This window comes from Ostrea edulis, chromosome 5, assembly GCF_947568905.1.
Source record: "Ostrea edulis chromosome 5, xbOstEdul1.1, whole genome shotgun sequence".
In the NCBI taxonomy this organism is placed as follows: Eukaryota; Metazoa; Mollusca; class Bivalvia; order Ostreida; family Ostreidae; genus Ostrea; species Ostrea edulis.
The window spans coordinates 16,267,608-16,289,089 of NC_079168.1; the positions used below are offsets into that span (position 1 = coordinate 16,267,608).

The 21,482-nt window shown below is 35.4% G+C and overlaps 2 protein-coding genes across 2 annotated transcripts in view; one reads left to right on the plus strand and one right to left on the minus strand.

Moving 5' to 3' along the window:
* Positions 1–2,723: 2,723 nt before the first annotated feature.
* Positions 2,724–12,459, minus strand: LOC125648840 (calmodulin-like). The gene is made up of 5 exons (XM_048875837.2): positions 12,367–12,459; positions 9,214–9,244; positions 6,726–6,869; positions 3,521–3,763; positions 2,724–2,848 (listed from the first exon to the last, which is right to left on the minus strand). The coding sequence occupies exons 1-5, from the start codon at positions 12,367–12,369 to the stop codon at positions 2,820–2,822; spliced, it is 450 nt and encodes a 149-aa protein (XP_048731794.2). The 5' UTR covers positions 12,370–12,459; the 3' UTR covers positions 2,724–2,819.
* Positions 12,460–16,331: 3,872 nt separating this feature from the next.
* The window catches only part of LOC125648836 (uncharacterized), a 5,169-nt gene continuing 18 nt past the window's right edge, over positions 16,332–21,482 (plus strand). The window contains exons 1-5 of the mRNA XM_048875831.1: positions 16,332–16,447; positions 16,763–16,988; positions 18,908–19,001; positions 20,505–20,689; positions 20,952–21,482. The exon at positions 20,952–21,482 is cut by the window's right edge and continues 18 nt beyond it. Coding sequence (XP_048731788.1) covers positions 16,770–16,988; positions 18,908–19,001; positions 20,505–20,689; positions 20,952–21,101 — 648 coding nt within the window. The 5' untranslated portion in view covers positions 16,332–16,447; positions 16,763–16,769 and the 3' untranslated portion in view covers positions 21,102–21,482. The remainder of the gene's footprint in view (positions 16,448–16,762; positions 16,989–18,907; positions 19,002–20,504; positions 20,690–20,951) is intronic.

Below are 21,482 nucleotides of genomic sequence, written 5' to 3' on the forward strand. Positions count from 1 at the left end.
TGTAGCTTCTTCCTCTTCCCTTCCTCGCAAAGTTTTCATTTTTAGTCAACGTTTTTATTTACCATAGTTGAAACAGGAAACAGGAACTCTTCATATGATTTCATGCTTACGTAACCGTAACACGTGCCCTGCGAAAAGTGTTCTTTCGTCCATTACACTTATAAATGAAATTAGACCTAGGAACATTACATAAAACGTTTTGTTTATTAACAATGATAGCTTTCATTCATATGTCGATTTGATAGTCGTCCACTTCTGCTTCATAAAACCTTCAATTCGACTTTTAGATATATCGATGACGTTTTGTCTATTAACAATGATAGCTTTCATTCATATGTCGATTTGATATATCCCTGTGAGCTCGAAATAAAGGAAACCACAGAGTCGTCCACTTCTGCTTCATACTTTGATATTTTATTGAAAGTAGACATTAACGGCAAACTGACAACTCAACTGTATGACAAACGGGATGATATCAGCTTCTCCATCGTCAACTTCCCACATTTATGTAGCAATATTCCATTATCACCTGCATATGGTGTTTATATATCTCAACTGATTCGATATGCAAGAGCTTGTTCTGGGTATAGTCAGTTTTTAAATCGAGGTAAGCTACTGACAAACAAGTTGATGGTACAGGGATTTCAACAGTCTCGATTGAAGTCAGCATTTCGCAAATTCTATGGTCGTTATAACGATCTAGTTCGTCAATACAACCTCGCATTGGGTCAAATGCTGTCTGACGTGTTTCATACCGATTGTTAAGCCGTTCTTGTCACACTGATTTTGACTGCGGATAACTCCGTTTACCTGATCAGGATATGGGGCTCACGGCGGGTGTGACCGGTCAACAGGGGATGCTTACTCCTCATAGGCACCTGATCCCACCTCTGGTGTGTCCAGGGGTCCGTGTTTGCCCAACTATCTACTTTGTATTGCTTGTAGGAGTTATGAGATTGATCACTGTTCATTATCTTCACCTTGCATAAATGTATTTTTCTAATAAAATCACTGACAATCCAATCCTTGTTTTGTACATATCAAATTTAACACGATATTATTTATTCGGCGTGACACCATGTGGAATATTACGTTGTAAATGAAGTCAAAATGTTCTGACAAATTCTGCGGGTTTTTTTTACTTAAATTACACTTCTTTGTCAATACACTTGTTTATATATATATTAGATTATTAGATTTAACACGATATTATTTATTCAGAGTGACACCATGTGGAATATTACGTTGTAAATGAAGTCAAAATGTTCTGACAAATTCTGGGTTTTATTTACTTAAAGTACACTTCTTTGTCAATACACTTTGTTAAACCTAAAATGTCACAAGTAAAACAAATTTTGATACGTCGTATACTTCAGTTCGAGCAATATATTGATTGGTGAAGTTCTTGTTTGAATAAAATCTGACATATTTTAAAAGTTTTGTAGAATCATACCTGTATCAAAGCGATATCACACTTTACATCTTGTGCGACAAGAATGACGCATTTTATTGGCTAATGATCCGACTGTCGACTAACCCCACAAACTATAAATGGTTTCTGTAGATATGGCAAAACTTCCAACCGAGTCCAATTTAAGTATATTAATAAAAATGTCATCAGACACGATGGAATAGTTCATTATCTAGTTTAACCAGTGTGTACAAAAAGTTACCCTGGATTGTAATTTCAATACACTTTTCGACCTACAGTGACGGGTAAATTGAGATACAAACGTGGATAGCTCTTTCTAACATCCTGTAAACACGTTAGAGGAGATGGCTTTGTCAGTCGGGGACTCGTGTCGTGGAAGCTGTTGACATGTAAATGAAGCATTAAAGGGGCATTAGCTGTGAACGTGATGGCAACCAATCTCTAAATGGCATATAGGAATATATATTAATGACTAATAAAAACATTCATTTTGTATAAAAACAAGAGATTACTAATAAATCTACGTTAGATAACCGTTTTTAGTGTAAAGAAATATATACGGAAGAATTACAGTTGTATTGCCTTGCAAGACAATGGTTATTTAATCACCAAAATCAATTCATGTGCAGGTTTTGGGGTTAAAAAGTGTTTGAAATAATTGAATACTGGTGTTATTTGTGAAATATATAATAAAAGAGCAATTGTTATTGAATTCAATTTTTGGTGACAAAATTACAGATAATGCCCAAGCTTGATAAGCTTGCAGCATAAGAATGAATTTTACAGTACAAAATGATAGATGATATCTCGATACAAAGTAAATGAGCAATATAGGTAAATCTATTACATTATTGCCTGGTCTGCGACTCGACTGAACGTCTTCTTTTCTTGATTTCTTCTTGCGAAAAAACGGACTCAAATCTATACGGCTCCAAACTTAATTGTTCGTGACTTGTCATGTTTACAGTGCTGCTGATGAAATAAACTGGAACTGACGATGTGACGTCATAAATTAAACTTCAATGGCCTTTTAGCGGCGGGTAATTTAAAATATATGTGGGCGCCATACTGTAACAGCCATTTATATGACTATGATGGGATTTGAACCCGGGTCTCTGGCACACAAGTCCAGCACTTTACAAATCGACCTAAAGGGTTATCCCACTAGCCAGAGCTAGTAGAAATGCCATATTACTCATACTACCACATGTATACAGTATTTATAATCGTGACATTGTTTCTAGACCCCCATAAAACTCCAAATTTCAAAGCTTTCAAGAAAGAGTAAATCTTTTTCTGTAAAACTTTGTCAATATATTTGACCAAATAAGTTTATAGTATGCATAATGTCAAGGAACTTTTATTGTCAAAAATTGTTCTTTGAAGTTTACTTTGAAGACATCATTTTCACAAATTCTGAAAGAGAGAAAAAAAGAATTGTGACAAATTATTGATACATGTATATGTAGTTAAAAAAGAGAAATATGTGACGTCGTTCCACTTTGTACAGTGCTTCATTGCCATTTGTAAATGTGCATATTGTCGGGACAGGGGGGAGGGGTTCCAAATATTTTACAAAAGATAGATTTCAAACTTTGTACAATGCTTCATTGCAATTTGTAGATGTGCATATTGCAGGGACAAGAGGATCCATTTATTTTCCTAAAAGTTACAGTGGATCGAAGAGGGGTGGAGGATGTTAAAATAGCTTGTGAACGCTTCTCCTCCTATATAGCTTATCCGATAGACTTGAAATTTTGTACGATACTTCAATGCCATTTGCAGACGTGCATATTGCAGGGACAGGAGGATTCAATTGTTGTCCTTAAAATTATAGTGGATCTAAGGGTCGGAGGGTGTAAAATAGTTTGTGAACATTTCTCCTATGTGGCTTATCGGAGTTGATAATGTCTATATTCCAGCTCATGCTTTCTCCTCCATACCATGCAGTACATTAGGGGAAAGAGGTTCCATTTGCAGCACTTCCAATACTAGATGTTTTCATAGCGAATGATGATCGGCATAATTAATGTCATAAAAGGTCGACACATTTCATATTTTTTTATGGATAGCAATAGATACATGTACCTTCATAGTTAACTTGACCGTCGCCGTCGATGTCTGCCTCTCGCATCATTTCTTCTAACTCTTGATCTGTTAGTTTTTCTCCAAGATTTGTCATCGCATTGCGCAATTCCGCTGGACTGATGAAACCATTTCCGTCCTTGTCGAACGCACGGAAAGCTTCCCGAATTTCCTCTTCATTGTCAGAATCTTTCATCTTTTTTGACATCATGGTTAAGAATTCAGGAAAATCTATTGTTCCATTTCCTAAACATGTTAAATAAATATTAACCTTTTACCTTCTGTATTTTTTTCAGTCTACTTGCAAAGTTGCACCCAAATTAAATGTTCTGTTTTGTAAAAACTTTGTTAAATAGTTCTTAAATATTGTTTGCACTGACGAACATTTTTACTGTTTTCAATAGTATGTAAAACCATGGGTTATGTTAGATAACTCGTATTCAGAAATGTGTTCAAGACATCAGTGGTATCCCCGCTATAGCTCTCTTAGGAAAATATTGGTTTAGATCAGAGAGCTACAGATCCACCCCTAATAAAAACCTTCTATTTACGGCGCACAAAAAGCTGCGCACAGCTGAGGCCTGATATCACTGTGTTCTTCCATCACAATCTCATAAAATTAATATTAAAAAACATACTTTCCTTCTATAGTTGTATCCAAACATACCTTCAAATATTCATTAAAGCCCCATGCGACCCAAAAACTCACAGCTTTGAATGATAGCTTTGTCTGTTGACGTAGCCATGTTATAGGTAGCCAGTCAATTCGAACCCCGTTGCTATTTGTATCTAGTCATAATGTTCGTTAAGAGTTATGTATTCGGACGTCATTTATCATAGACACGAAAAATTAACAAAAATTAAAATATATACAAAACGTATAATTTTTCTAAAGGTAAAATAAACTCTTGATTATTGAAAATGCTACCAAAGTCAAGGCTGGTTCATCACACTCCATTTCAATAGTGAAGTGTAAAAACAGTGGCGGATGGGGACCAAACTGATGAAAGCTGCGAGTTTAATTCAATATTCAAACCTATTTGAATAATCATTATTTAACTGAACTGAAATGACTTCATCCAAAATATTTCACTGAAAATATTGTGTGGATATTAGTTCACAGTGACATTTTTGTTTTAACAAGAGTATGAGTATAGAAATGAATCGGGGTTCGAATTGACTGTCTACCTAAAATGGCTATGCCAACAAACGAAACCATTTGAAGCTGCGAGTTTTCAGGTCATATGGGGCATTTAATGAATATTTGAAGGTACCTTTGGACATAAGGATGGTGCGGAAATATGTTCAAAATATTTTGATTCATATTTATGAGACGGCGATGCAAGAATGCTACAGTCCTGCAGCTAAACTGCAAGGGCGTTCGCTTCGCAACCGGGAGGCCAGTTCAATCTCAAGACGTTTAACATAACTTTGTCATGCGCCAGGCATCATAAGTGAAAGTCACGGATCTTTCGAATATAACCTTATAAACGGAGGTCCCGTTTCACTGGGTCTAATGCTGTCTGACGTGTTTCATACCGATTATAAGGCTGTTCTTGGCACACTGATTTTGACTACGAATAACTCCGTTTACCTGATCAGGATATAGGGCTCACGACGGGTGTGACCGGTCGACAGGGGATGCTTACTCCTCCTTAGGCACCTGATCCCACCTCTGGTGTGTCCAAGGCTCCGTTGATCGAAAATATTGCGGGAGTGAATCACTCCCGCATTTGCACCATTACGGAGATCCTAAGGTGTTATAGCCCCCCCCCCCCCCCCCCCCCCCCCCCAATCGCAGAGGGCTAAATTATTGCAGCTGGCATAGACTCTACTATCAATATCCATCATGTTCAGCTAACATCAGACGAGATTCAGTCTACCTTAGAACCACAAGGATTCAGTCTACCTTAGAACCACAAGGATTCAGTCTACCTTAGAACCACAAGGATTCTCACTAGTACAATCACCACAGTGAGCCTGGAATCTTTCAAGACTCGTCTTAACGCCTTAAAGGTAAGATGATCATTTTGTTCAGATTTTTTGAAAGAATTAAAATGAGTGATATATATATATATATATTTATATATTCCAGATCACAAGGAATCAGGCCAAAATTTTCTGAGGCTGTGAATTTATTTAAGTACTACAGAAAAATGGAAAAATACTGTGAAAATGTGTTTCAATGCAAATCCAACATATTTAGTAAATGGTCAATATATGATATTGTTTATAACAAGTGATGAAAAACCAAAGCTTTATAGGTTATATTTGTCATCATTACTTTTAGTATCATTTTGTTGATATGTATATTTTCAATACCTTTAAATTATGCCTAGCTGTCAAATACTAGTTCATGTAGAAAGATATTGTATGCATGTGTGTGATTTTGTGTGTGAGATCATCTATGTAGATGTAATTGTAAATGTCTAAAAATAAAACATGATAAAAAAAAAATTTTTAAACCCCAAAAAAACAATTTCATGCATTCATTTTCAAATTTAAAATGATTATAATCTTCAAATTATTTCCCCTGAATTTTTGCTTCCTGGACAAAAATTCAATCTGCTATACAAGTTGCCTCCTAGTGTAACGTTTGACGAACATGTAGCCATTTCAAAGTTGAAAAAATATCATTCATATATGGTTTTTAATTGTATCAGAGAGGAATAAGATGATTTGGGGTGGGATTTTTTTTCTTTTTATCAAAATGAGCTTTACTATGTCTTTAATGTAGCAAAATAATCAACTGGTTGATGACCACCGCCATTATGCGATAGAAGCAATTGGTAGAACATGTATAAGATATTTGTCCGCGACTACACGAGAACATATCGAACACAACTAAAGAAATTTGAAGAAAACTGAACCACTAACAACCGTACCACCTACCGTCCACATCCACTTCACTGATCATACCCTGTAACTCGCTCTCAGTGAAAACTGAACCACTAACAACCGTACCACTTACCATCCACATCCACTTCACTGATCATACCCTGTAACTCGCTCTCAGTGAAAACTGAACCACTAACAACCGTACCACTTACCATCCACATCCACTTCACTGATCATACCCTGTAACTCGCTCTCAGTGAAAACTGAACCACTAACAACCGTACCACTTACCATCCACATCCACTTCACTGATCATACCCTGTAACTCGCTCTCAGTGAAAACTGAACCACTAACAACCGTACCACTTACCATCCACATCCACTTCACTGATCATACCCTGTAACTCGCTCTCAGAAGGGCTGTGACCTAGAGATTTCATGACGGTTGCCAGTTCCTTGCCAGTGATCGTGCCGTCGCCATCCTTATCAAACAACGAAAACGCCTCTCTGAATTCTGTAAAAATATGTTTTAAAATATATGTTTTCGATACAGTGTCGTAATCCTGTAGTAGAGTACTTGTAGAGGAAGGTCGGCAGTTCGAACACAAACTTTATTCGATTCATCTATGTAATTTCACAGAAGAGATTAAAGTGACCCATATCAACGGGGTACTGTTGTATAGTACATGTACTAGATATTCTTTGATATTTACATTTTCAATGTTTTTGCCTTTGATATCTTTACAAATTGTAATGATAGACATTTCCTCATGAATGAGTTACAGTTTTAGACAATTTGTACGTCTATTTTAACGGCTGGGAATTTTGACAAAAAATGAAAATAGATTGTATATGAAAGGTGAAGATAACGAACAGTGATAAATCTCATAACTCCTATAAGCAATACAAAATAAAGAGTTGGGCAAACACGAACACCTGGATATACCAGAGGTAAGATCAGGTGCCTAGGAGGGGTAAGCATCCCCTGTCGACCGGTCACACCCGCCGTGAGCCCTATATCCTGTTCAGGTAAACGGAGTTATCCGTAGTCAAAATCAATGTGCCAAGAACGGTATGAAACACGTCAGACAGCATTTGACCCAATGATAGGTTGTATTGGCAAACTAGATCATAAAGACCATAGAATTTGCGAAATACTGACTTTAAACGAGACTGTTGGAACTCCTGCACCATCAACTTGTTTGACAGTAGCCTACTTCGATTTAAAAAATTACAATAAGCAGAACAAGCTCTTGCGTATCGAATCAGTTGAGAGATATAAACACCATATGCAGGTGACAATGGAATATAGCTACCTAAATATTGGAAGTTGACGATGAAGAAGCTGAAATAATCCCGTTTGTCATAAAGTTTAGTTGTTAGTTTGCCTTTAATATCTACTTTCAATAAAATATCTAAGTATGAAGCAAAAGTGGGCGACTCTGTAGTGTCTTTTATTCCGAGTTCACTGGGAATCGATATATGAATAAACCTATTATTGTTAATAGAGAATACGTCATCGATATACATGTATCTAAATGTCGAATTGAAGGCCACAGTAAGAGATTTTTTCTTCTCACGTAGAAGTTTTTGAATAGATTCTGCTTCATAGGAATATATAAACAGGTCAACTAACAATTGAGCACATTTTGTGCCCATGGGGATTACAACAGACTGTTGGAAGACCTGATCACCAAAGACCACGAAGATATTGTCAATAAAGAACTTCAGCATATTTTCATTTCAACTTCAGAGTACTTGCGCGTGGAATCAGAGTGGCGTTAAACAAAGTATTGTTTTGGATGACTGATCACTAGATAGGAATATTTGCGTTTTCCATTTCTGTTGAAGAAGCAACTGTCTATGATGTCAAAAAGTCTAGTCTTTAATATATTGTGAGGAATGGTCGTGTAAAGTGTTGAAAAGTCATAAGTTGTGATGATGCTGATTTGAGATAAGTTTTGCGATTTCAAGTTTACTCAAAGTTCCTTAGAATATTTTAGAATCCACATTTGATTTTCACCACTTCTGGCATATGTAGTCGCACAGTAAGTTTCTCCATCACAGCTGTTAATATTTTCGTGAGGAGCAAAGATAGGGGCTTTGTAGAACATTTACTGGATCCAGCAATGTATCTTTGTTTGTAATGGGTTTTATGAAGTTTAGGAATCCAGTATAGGTACGGTAACTCGTATTCATCCGACCCATTGACAGGAATATCAAATGTGTCTAAAACTGAAGCATGATTTTGAAGAATTTCGTCTTTTGAAAGGGCAGTTGGAGTATAAGTACGATTACCAAAAGTGGAATTAATGCCAAGTAAATGTAAAGATAAGAAATAAATTTCATTTTTGAAAATTCATGAGGGTATGAAGTACAAAGCTTCATCAAGCCGGCATGGAGCCTCGCAATTCATTTCTTCGAGTATTTTTAAAAACGAAATTTATTTTTAATTGACAAATGCAACCTAGATAAGAACCCGGAAGATCTATTTTAGAACGGTGTTTGAAACGTATATAAGGAACCCTTTCTAGAAACGGAATTTGCGAGAATCATGTTTTAGTATCAATAGAATGTAAATTTTGTGGTTAGAAACACTCTGCAGATTTTTAAAAATATATTTTACTGCAAATAATCGTAAATAAATTGTAGTGTTGCGATTTTACTGGATTGCGGATATTCTGACCACTGACAGTACATGTAGTAAAGATACATAAAAGAGTGATTTGTGTGTGTTTGATTTCAAGTTTATGTTTTGATCAAAGTTCTATCACTCTCTGACTGGAAGGAACATTAATTGTGCGTTTTATTCTAACTTCAATACATGTATATGTAAATTAAAACTTAGAATTCCTTACCTGAAATTTGCTCTTCTGATAATGAGTCGGCCTAAAAACAACATTAAATTTATTTGAATGTGAGTGTGAAATATAAAGATAAACATATTCTCTACCTTTACTCAATACACATCTTAATGAATATATGTGTCATATACACGGGCACTCCATCAAAATCAAATTCACTAACATTTACAAGTATCTATATGTAAAACTCTAACAAAATCACCAATTCATATCACGCTTTGATGTAAGATGTTGGCCAAGAATATGGGGTTGGGGGATTCCTGATTTTCCCAAGGAGTTCCATATTGAATGAAAGACTACAAATCAAACACCCCGGATCTACGTGCTGATAGTATTCGGTGCGGACCAATAGTAGCACCCTGTCTTACTTTTATATGTTTATCTACTAGTCTTGCACTTGAAGTGTAATCTATATGTACACAAAGAACCCGTAAGTTAAATAAATTAGATTTATTAGCATGCCTCTGTACTTTAAGTACAAGTATTTCCACAGGTGACATGTACCCTTCGAGGAATTTTCTGGTTATTTTAAAGTTCATGTTCTGTAATTTACATATTTCGTGTTACTTTATATTTAAATTATTTTATATAATGATTACTTCTTTCGATGCCCCAAAAATCGCACAAATCGGGCGCGGGGCCGCTTTAACTTCCAGTCGGTCCGGGGCAAAAACCCCTGATGCGGGTTAGGGCCAAGTCCCTCGACGCTCCCATGATTTCGCTAAGAAAAGGACTGATAATCGCAACATTATTTGAAATTCTTGATAGCACTTGTCCAAAACTAGAATGATGGCAATAAGGTTTATGTTTTGTACATGCATTTTAAAATGATACATGATCTTGTGGAAGTTCAGGGGGGATTGCTCCATCATTGAAATGATTAAAATTCATTTTATATTATTTAAGTTTAAGTACATGTATCAAAATACTTGAAAAGTTGTTGAGTGGACTACACCTTCGAAGCCCATTGCAGATTTACCTGTGGATTATGATTTACACGGCATTTACGCAGATTGAAATTGTCGGGATGGTCGTCACGTGAATTGGTTTGTTTTACGTTTTGCACTACCTCGTGACGGTTTTTGGTGCATCCGCCCGAAATCTTTCTCTCTCTCTCTCTCTCTCTCTCTCTCTCTCTCTCTCTCTCTCTCTAGATCGGTCGAATTTAAAAGCATGTACGTCTCATGGTATGTCTAAAATGTACTGTATTGTCCTTTGTAAATAGTTTTTGTGATATAAAACACCAAGAATCTTCCGGATTCGATAGAAACCAGTAATGATGTATCCCATTATTGTATGTCTCTACTTTCCTACCGATGTTTGATCTTTTGTTTAAAAGCTCATTAGCTGTAAAAGTGAGGACAACTATTTCTTCTCAAAATCTCTCAATGGCATAGGAATATACTCATAAATTAATGACCAATAGAATATTTACTTTGTACAGAAACAAGAGAAACCTAATAAAACTACATTAGATAACCGCTTTTAGTGTAAAGAAATATATAGGAAAGAATTATTGCTTTGCAAAACAACAATTATTTGATCACCAAAATCACATATTCCGCCTGTTTTGAGATTAAAATATGCTTGAAATGATTAAATACATGTGTTATTACATAAATATATAATATACAGGAATTTTCATTGAATTCAGTTTTTGTGATAAAATTACAGATAATCCCCGTTTAAAATTCTTCATCGCTTTCAAATTTTTATATTAGTTGTTTTACAGATTCGTCGACCGCATTTTTTACAGTTTGAGAAAATAAAAAAATAACCCCCCCTTTTTTTTTATTACCGTCTCTCGACTGTTTCGTAGCATCCACAGGGGCTAAGCCCGTTTTGGGCCCGAACTCTGTGATACCATAAATATAGAGTTCGGGCCCAAAACGGGCTTAGCCCCTGTGGTAGCATCCTATTGATGCTCGTTTGTGGTTTGAATTTTCTATATTAATAATCGTAATCACTAAATGTGATCCATTAATTAAAAAAAAGCTAAATGATCCGATGTTCACGTAATATTTTTATACAGAATTGCTTTCAAGCAGATTAATTAGTTCTTGAAGTTATTAACTTGCTTGAAAACATTTGCATGTAAAAGAAAACACTGAGAATATCATTTAAAAAGTAAATATAGCGGGTACGCATAAATTATACATTGTCTGTTAGGCGTCTATATATAGCCCCACGCGTGTCTAGGGAGTATAAAGACTGAAAGAGCGTTAAAACGAATTACGAAGAGGTATTTGGTAAATGTTATTTCTCTTAAATTTATGACATGGTATTGTTGTAACAAAATACACTGCTTTACACAGATAAGACCAACGATGATCTGCAAATTTGAACTGGACACGTGACTGTCACTTGAAATGGCCGAGTGACGGTTGTTTGTAAACACCGAATTAAAAGCAAATAATTATGGTTAAAACAGGTGAAATTAGCAAGTTTTTACAAGGTGGGAAAATCTGTCGAAATTCGGTCCATACGATTTCATGATGATAGCAATTTAGTCTTAGATAAGTTTTGATATTGCCCAATATATTTTTAATGCTGATTTCTCCTCATCGTACAGTATGTAGTGACGATCATGTACTACACGTCATTATGAACTGTTTGAATAGAACACTTTGTCTCAGTTTAGCGTTACTTAGCGAGAAACTTTCGCAAAGTTTCGCTAAAACTTTTCTCTAATACAAAAATGAGTTCAATATAGGCTTTCGTACACCTGAGCTACTCAGAGGAAGGCAGATTTCGTTTACATACCATATCTACCGTAACATGAGACCTCAGTTTAACGATCTGAACGACCAGTCTTTATGCGCCGCATTTGAGATTTGAACGCACAGCCTCTGTAAATCGGGATGTAATTACAGGCACAGCAAATAAGTGTGATGAACACTACTCAACACCCCCCCCCCCCCCAATCCAGAGATGAATAAAATAGATCTCAATCTCTTCTCAAATTTAACGCTCTATACATGATTCCTGAACCCTATTTTGTCAATATCTCGATCGGAGGATGGGGGGTTCCGTAACGTCGCCTGCAATTGTAAGTGATACTAGTAATTTGTTTAGTAAAAATTACTGTCATTGAGAGAGGGGGATAAGTGGGGAATGCTTTAATGATTAAAACGAGCATAGACTTACCATGTCTGACGTCCGGCTTCCTTGAGAGAAACTAACTTGTTACGCACACCCACACGTCCTGCCTAGATGTATTTATGACTTTGTAACCATTTAATGTTTACGAAATTGTCACTCGTAATTTCAAAAGTGTTTTTTTTCCCCTGTTTGCTTTTAAGGAGGAACAACATTCGAGAAATGTCTTGTCTTAAATATCTCAGCGATGAAATAATAAATCAATCCTATTTAAATTTTCTCTGTAAAATCAAAATATGTATTTTTTCAAAATATGTATTTTTCGTGACCTTGATATTTTGACTAATCCATTTTGTAACCGGCGGTCAATGTACATGTAATTATAACAAAGTATCCTTTTAAGCTACGTCTAACAGTCCAAAAAAATGATTACACTACTTTTTCTAAAATTCAACCCGTAAATTAATTATAATAAATTTGAAATTCAACTTTCAACATCCAAAGACCAATTCAGAAGTAAGTCTTGAACTGATATTTTCTGGAAATATCTTAAATTCACTAAATACTATCGAGGTGCTTTAAAAAAAACATTAAAAGGGACGAGTGCTTGTAGATAAAGAGCTAAATGATAGTGTGCACCTTTATTATAAAGAATTACAAATTAACTTTGTTTACTGATCTACTTTTGCCAAGGTTATTGGCATTGGACTTTAAAAAAAATATCCAAGCCAGTAATAATTTCCCACTAGACAATTATAATTCATTATAATAAAGGTTAGAAAACATGAGTGCATAGTTATTTGATGTAATGGTTGATATGTGTTGCTTACCAACAGACAAATCGAGTGTACGTGAATAAATCGTTAGTAAATTTTAAGTGCAAATAGGTCACGTTTAACACATTGTAGCTCAATGATAAGCACTATGACCCCAGTTTTTTGTTGTTGTTTTTTCTTTCTTTTTGAATTTCATGATTCTTCTTCAATGTAAAAACATATATTATGAAAGGTGAAGATAACTAACTGTAATCAATCTCATAACTCCTATAAACAATACAAAATAGAGGGTTGGGCAAACACCAGAGGTGGGATCAGGTGCCTTGGAGGAGTAAGCATATTCTCCCCCCAAAATTGAACACTACAAAACTCAGGAGCTAACCCTTTAAAATTATACCATGATTACAAATATTCCACCATCCATTTATTAGATATGAAATATGGTCATTATACAAGAATAATGAAACTATAGTAACATAAAAAAGAAGTCCAGACAAATACTATACCCGCTAAAACGAGAACATCGCATTCAGGCGGATACACAGACGACACACAAAATGATTCCTAGGTAGCTCTATGTTAAGCAGAAAATTCTGAGTGCACTTAAATAGTTCGGGTCACGGAAAATGTAAATCAAAACGAGAGAGAAAATTCGAACTATGGTCGTGGCATTTTATTCCAGTGCATGGTGTTGATTTTATTTTTCTGTAATCCACTTCGCTTGATATGTACTAGAATGCTTTAAAAATGAATTTAATATACGTCTAAATATAGATATCATCCACTGTTTCTCTTTAATAGTATGTTCATCAAATATACATGCATTTATTTACGAGATAGTCGACGACACGTTGCAATCATACAACAAGAACAATGAAAAAATCAAAATCAATCCTCAGCCAAATGCACATACTGTGAAGTTTATTGGGATTTTATTATGATTGTATTTGATAGTTTCTCTCAATCTGTTTAAGACACCATATTACACTGTTAAGCAGACGTTGCTGGTATTGGACACGTGTTACACCGATTGAGGCGATATCTTGCTGGCTATCTCGTAGCAGATTCTGAAGTATGCCACATCATATAACTGACACATCAAACGGAGGATGTGGCGAATAAGTTTTCGGGGGTTATTTGTTTGTTTATGATTTCATTTAGCGACGTCGCCATTTTTAGGTGAAGTACTACAAATTTTGACTCGTGAATAGCGCTCTTGAAAGGCCGTAACAGTGGGGGCTCTTTATCGTGCCAACGCCTAACGCGACACGGGCCCTCGGTTTTTAAAGTCACCCGAAAGACCCGTGGCTTTCACCTCTAATACCAGGGCTGATTTCAAGATCGTTGCGGCTACGTAGGGCTCGATAGCGCTACGACCTTGAACGGTGTGCTAGACTAGCCCTACATAGGGATAACAAGCGTTAATTCATACAGTGCGTTCAGTATACCTAGATATCTAATCTAGCATCTAGGCTAGCCGCTACGATCTTGAACGCAGCCCAGGCGCTTGGCGAAGGGACAGTCGCATGTTAGGTTTAACGCTGTGCTGGGATCAAAAATTGAACCCGGATACGAGCAGAGCGCCCATATCAGTCGGCTATCGCGACCAATTTAATAGCGAGAAGTTACCCTGTAAAATTAATCTCACAACATTTAAGGTATTTTACCCCTAATAAAGTGGTTAAGGTAACTCCATACTCGCAGTTTTATCTGATACAAGTTTAAATTGTGTATTCATTTCCATTCATTAGAGTTAAAACTAACAAATTATCAAATAAAATACATAGGTCATCACACTTTTTAAGATGTGAGACGTACATAATCAGAATCATATATCACCGTCAGAAAATTGCAATTTTCATTAAACAGCGGTATCAAAATCTCATAGAAACTGGTTATGATGATATGGTAGCATTCATAACAATTTCATGAAACTGTATCTTCACAAAAATATACAAAATGTATGTAAAAAATAAAGGAAATCATCGCATAATAGACTTGATAAAGAAATCAATAGAAACAGAGTTATTGCCCTTGGATTCAATATTTTGAAACGCATCATTGATTATTCATCTATAACTTAGACTTTTGAAATATTTTATTCTTAACAAGGTTTTTTACAATAACTATAGTAAAAGACTCCAACAAAATTTATATTCCTATCATGCATAAATCTAAATAAATCATTGATTTTGCAAAATCTGATGACATCACAGGAGGGTGGAATTACTTTAATTGCTATTTGTAGTAGATAAACAATTAATCTAAAGTTGTTTTTTTTTTTTTTTTTTGCTAAAAATACCAAATACCGCTTTATTATATAAAATATATGAACACAAATTTAAGTGCTGATTATAAGAGTCATCTCCCCTGTAAAATTTTGAAAAATCACATTCTGAAAAAATACACGGTGGTCTATGCTTTTTAGTACTCTTAATTTACTTATGATATTGTGGGTCCTTTTACTGAGAGGCATTCTCAAAAACTTCTTTTATTTATCTTTAATCCATTAAAAATGCCTTTTCCTCATCGACTTCAATGTTAAATTAAGTCATTTCTTTCCATTGTGAGATATCTTTTTTAATGTCTATCGGTGAGCCTCCACTTTTTAATATCTTCTGTAGAAAAATTATAAATTTTGCTTGATTATATTCTTTGATACGAAAATATTTTTTGGGCCGATTAGGGTTAGAATACCTTAAAACTTACAGTACATGTATATAGTTTAATATAATCCTATGTTTTGCACTACATAAATTAGTCTGGGGGGATAAATGAAATACTCTAGTATTTTTAATGATATTGTTGAAGTATAGAAATTCATATAAATTTGAAATAAATGAAATGAAAAAAGCGTTTCCTTAATTTCTAACTGGTCATATTATATCCTGATATTTTAATGTGAATTTGGAGATTTTTTATAAGTTCAGAAAAGTAATTTCATAATTAATGAACAAGGTGAGGTCTTTTCTAATATGTACAGATGTTTAAATGAAAGACCTGCAAACTGACACATCCGCAAATCGGCCACGACACCCGTGACTGTGTACATTGTACACGTATAACCGCAAAACAATGAAAAACAAATCGCTGTCATCATATTTTCAATAATATCTGGTTTTTTCTTATTCGTGTGCCACATAATTCACTGTGCTTACTATATTTAACTATCATAGAAACGTGTACGCATCGTAAGAAATCGACCCTGTGATGTTCCCGATGCACCAGGTGGAGAGGTTTCGATTGGTCTTCTCGGTTCTTGTTTCGTGGCGATTACATTCCTTTATAAGAAAGATCGAAACAGAGATCCCTCCACTTACATTTATCTTTTGAGTATATATCATCAAATCAAGGTAAGGCACGGGTTAGCAACATTCCAGTCCATTTTTTGCTAAAAGAAATTTTTGGAAGTAGTTTTAGAGAAATTGAAAAGTATTCTTCATATCAAGTGATATATTTTAAATTCCAAGGTCAACAAGGATCTCATAAAGATCCAATCGTATTTGTAAAGATATTATATTTAACGTGTGCATTACATGTAAGTAAAAATGTTTAATTTTGCACACTCTCGGCGATTTTAAAGATAAATTCAAAATCACAAAAATCTGGGTTTCTGTGCAATGAAAATTAACCATTTGTGTTTACTGAATTGTGTTTTACCGTGACAGGCCCAGAATGGCAGCTCTGTTTCTCTTCGCCATCCTCATCGCGGCTGTACACGCCCACAAAAACTACACGGTGACAGAAGAGGTGTGGTTTGACATAGAAATTAAGGACCACGATGGTGTCGGTGAAGACTACAGAGGGAGATTTGTCGTGGCGTTGTTTGGTGACAAGTGCCCGATGACGACAATGAATTTCCAGTCAATCACCAAAGGATACAAAAGAGGCTCCGTAAGTTATATCGGATTTAAACTAGGGGAGCCAACCACATATCGGAATTAGACTAGGGGAGCCAATCACATGTCTTTCTGAAAGTGGTGGGGAGTGGAGTTCCGAAAATTCGCCGACTTTTACCCCCGCTTATATATATATATATATATATATATATATATATATATATTGACATGTCATTATATCACAGCGGGGGTGCTAGTCAGAGGAATCTCAGACTTGGGAGGTCGCATTTTTTGCTAACTAGGGTTTCTGATGCGGTCAGGCTTAGGAAGAAGGTTGCGGAGTCTTTTCAACTTGTAATCTGAGTTTACATTTAACAGGGCCGTAAATTACATGGAGGCGGAGGAGGCAGCTGCCTCCTCCAACTTTTGAGCCAAAAAAAATTAAAATTTAAAGTTCATTAGAATTTATGTTGTTTCCAATAACTAAGAACATGATACCTCCCTTAAAAAGCATTCCAAATCTTTCTTTTAGAATGAGTTAGTCAAGTAACATCTTAGAAGGCCCTAGAATCAAGGATTTTGCACGAAACGTGTTCAGTGTGCACAAAGTGTGCTCAGCGTCTGGGGGCCTGGGCGGCCCACAGACCCCCGCCTAATTTCCTTTCTCCTCCAAATTGAAGGTTAATTTACGGCCCTGTTTAAGAGATACAAGAAGTTTCTTTGTGGCTATCAAAGATCAATGCCTTTACAAAATGGCATATGACGGTGGTGGGGGTGGATCTCGACGGGTTATGGCGTTACACCTCTCCTTACTCGAAAAATGTGGACCAAAAATAATGTTGTGCCATGATGGGGGTTTACAGTGTTCTAACAATCTGATAGTTTTGTACAAATACTGAGTAGACATGCGCTTCTCATATCAAGGTATCCTTGTAGTCTAAATAACAAACTGATAGTTTTATACAAATACTGAGTAGACATGCGCTTCTCATATCAAGGTATTCTTGTAGTCTACATAACAAGCCAATATATATATATATTTCTTACCGGTATTCAAATATAAAATCGGTCATTTCATTTATGGAATACTAAGTAAATTGGGTTATTATCATTAACATTACAATTATTATTATTATTGTGTTATGGGGGTATGTAAATAAATAACGAATGGGGTAACTTGCAGAGCTGATTACGCAGACTTTCTATTGTTTATCGGTATTCACCACAATACAAAGAACCCTCATAGTTCGTCATAATAGTATATAGATTTTTATGTTAAGATGAAAGAACAGTGCGTTTATCCAGAAATAAATGCTTTGAAACAACATGATACTGACAAGGCAATGGTAAATGTAGGTATTCCTTATTTAAGTGCAGTTTGAGTGTGTCAAAAACGCTTGATATCGTGACTGCAACTCAAAAGTAAAGAAAATCAAAATTATTAATTAATTAAAAAAGCGATGTTTTCAAAATCACAACGCTTAGCGCAGACTAAACACGTCCATAGCTTTAGTCATCAACACGAACGAGCTAGGTCTATAGAGTGCTCATTGACTTCTTAAATAATACGCTGCATATATTTAATCGATTGAGACGGAAGAAAATTGAATAGTCCGGAGTGAATTGTTGAGCAACAGCTGCACAAATTTTACTTCGATCTCCTATACAACAAAAGAAAATTGCGGGAACTGACACGAGTGTAGACGTGGACATTGTACACGTGGCTCTATGTCCCAATTCAGTGCACTTGTGACATTTTTATTTATTTTTTTTTTTTAGTTTTAGCGAAAATATATGATGATATATTTACTAAAAAGAATTGTAAATATTTTGAAATAATTTATTATACCGCAAATGATATAAGGTGTTTCGGTTTAAGAGCTGAAACACAGAAAAATCATGATAAAAATCATGATGTGATTCGTCATTGATTGTTGGTACTTTATCTAGTAATTTTATTTAATCTTTATACAGAAAAACCTACAATACAAGCGATCGCTCATCCACAGAATTGTACCAGATTTCATCATTCAGATGGGAGACATCACAGTAGGAGATGGAACCGGAGGTATACCCCTAAAACAACAATTAAAATTTAGAAGGGGGAAAATTAATAACAAAAATAGCTTAAGATTTGAATGTACTTAAAATTGCATATTGTTTTGCTAGTAAATACTTCGTAAAACACCTTTTATAAAACGGTTCCGGTATCTTCCATAAATACCTCATGCGTGGATGCCTTTATAGGTATCATATTATATTGTTCTAAATACATTTGTAGGTTTTTAGGTCACCTGAATCACTGCTATTGGTCTTCGTCCGTTGTCGTACGTTAACAATTGAAGATTTTAAACTTTTTGAAAACTACCCCTCCAATTCTTTTCAAATTTGGTATGAATTGAGGATCTTTGAGACAAGAGGAACATAGGATTGGGACAAGGGGAATATACATTCTACATTTCAGGACTCCTGCACCCCCGGGACCTTATAGGCGGGGCAGAAAATGACCGTTTTTCAAAACTCTTCTCTACAACCTTACATTTGTAAGAAAATCTAAATGCATGGTCAAGTAGAGCAGGAAGACCTCTACCAAAATTGTAAATTTCATAATCACAGAGAAGAGGTTCTGACTCCAGGGCGGAGTCAAACTTGGCATACATAGTGTTTATATGCAAAACATTTGAATAACATCTTTAATGTTAATTGAATGATACTGAATTGATATTTAGAAGAAAACGGTAGCCCTTTACCGAAATTGTAAATTTCATGATCCCAGGGGTAGGTATTTTCGTACCAGGGTAGGACCAAATTGTCATAGTGATCAAATATGTCTTTATCATTTGAAAGACTTCTTTAATTTTGCTGAAGCTATACAAAAACTTAATGCATATTTAGGAAAAACAGAACGGGATAAACGAAATATTTTGCAATCGTAGGTGATACTAGGGCGGATCCAAAATAATCATATCATATATTATATCATGCAAAGTTTTTCATCCGTATCGGCACTTCCAGAGGCATTTATGTGTTAAGGTCCCATCTTGTTTTATACATCTATTGAATATTAGAATTTAGCCTAGATAATCACAAAACCGAAAAAGTATTATAGATTCCGTAGCCTTGATGAGTGATACTTTTAACTAATACTCAGGTGACCTATAAGCCAAGGCCTGTGGGCCTCTTGCTTAGAAAATGGTAGAGGGTAAACATATTGCATACAATATCACACAGCGCCACATGTAGAACGGTCTATTCTTTACCTCTCAGTGCGGAAAGTTGGTGTATAATAATCCTTAATCTTCTTGGTTCTTTTAGTTAAAGTTCTAAATAACATGACATGATTTAGATTTGAAAATATATCATTTGGTAATTTCAACAAATTAAAATGAACATATTCAATTTCGTTAGATTCAATAGAGAGATGGAAAAGTATTCATATATTCAATACAAACAGTGCATTTAATAGGACTGGACTTAGGGGGAAAATCATTATTCCATTAATTCTATTGGTTGTTCTTTGTATACTGCCCACTTAATCGTCAGTTACAGCTAACTTTACTTTTTTCCCCAGGCGAAAGTATCTACGGACCGACATTCGTTGATGAAAACTTCGAGTTGAGCCACAAAGCCCGTGGATATGTGTCCATGGCCAACCACGGAACAGATACAAACGGCTCGCAGTTCTTCATCCTTCTGAACAGAGCTAGATGGTTGGACGGCAAACATGTTCTCTTTGGAAAAGTTATCAGGGGAATGGTAAGTTATTGGAGGAACGATCAAACAACACATATAGGCCTACTAAATGCGATTCGTATTACTTAATTTTTCAATGGATTTGCTAAGTTTGCAGAAAAAAAAGCCAGGAATGATTTTGTCTTTCAAATATCATGAACATTTCATCGCATAGGAATCTCTATTATCATACATATATATTACTATAGGTTTGACTGTTTTCAATCATTTGTTTTTGAATTTGTCAAGCGAGTACACTGGTGAACTTTATACACTAATATTTCAGGACGTTATACAGACAATTGGCGAGGTGCCCACAGACAGCCGGACAGCAGTGCCCAAGAAAACAGTCAAAATCATCGACTGTGGTGTTGTAGGAATTGAAAAGAAATACGAACTGACAGAAGAGCAGGCCACATCTGACTCCGATTTGTAAAGTTTTACGAACTGAAATCACCTTACCATCTATAAAAACATAATCAACCACGTGACGTCACGGACGTGCATTTTTCTACGTAGGAAAGTTAATACATGCATTCATAATGATTCATGATGTAAATCCATTATTCCTAAGATTCTATCAGTATTCAGTTTTTATGCTAAGTGAGTTCATGTGTCTTTCTTTACGTTTGCATTAGAGTGTAGATAGGTCATGTCTATAATAACATTGGTGAGCAACGCTGCTGTCAAAGAAATCTTCTTCAGAGACGCATTGTAAGAGGGAGTCCACCTGCGGTACTGTACTTATGGGTTACCAAAGTTGGACTGAGTGAAAAAAAATATGGTATATACTTATGGCAGTGATTAGAGATGTAAT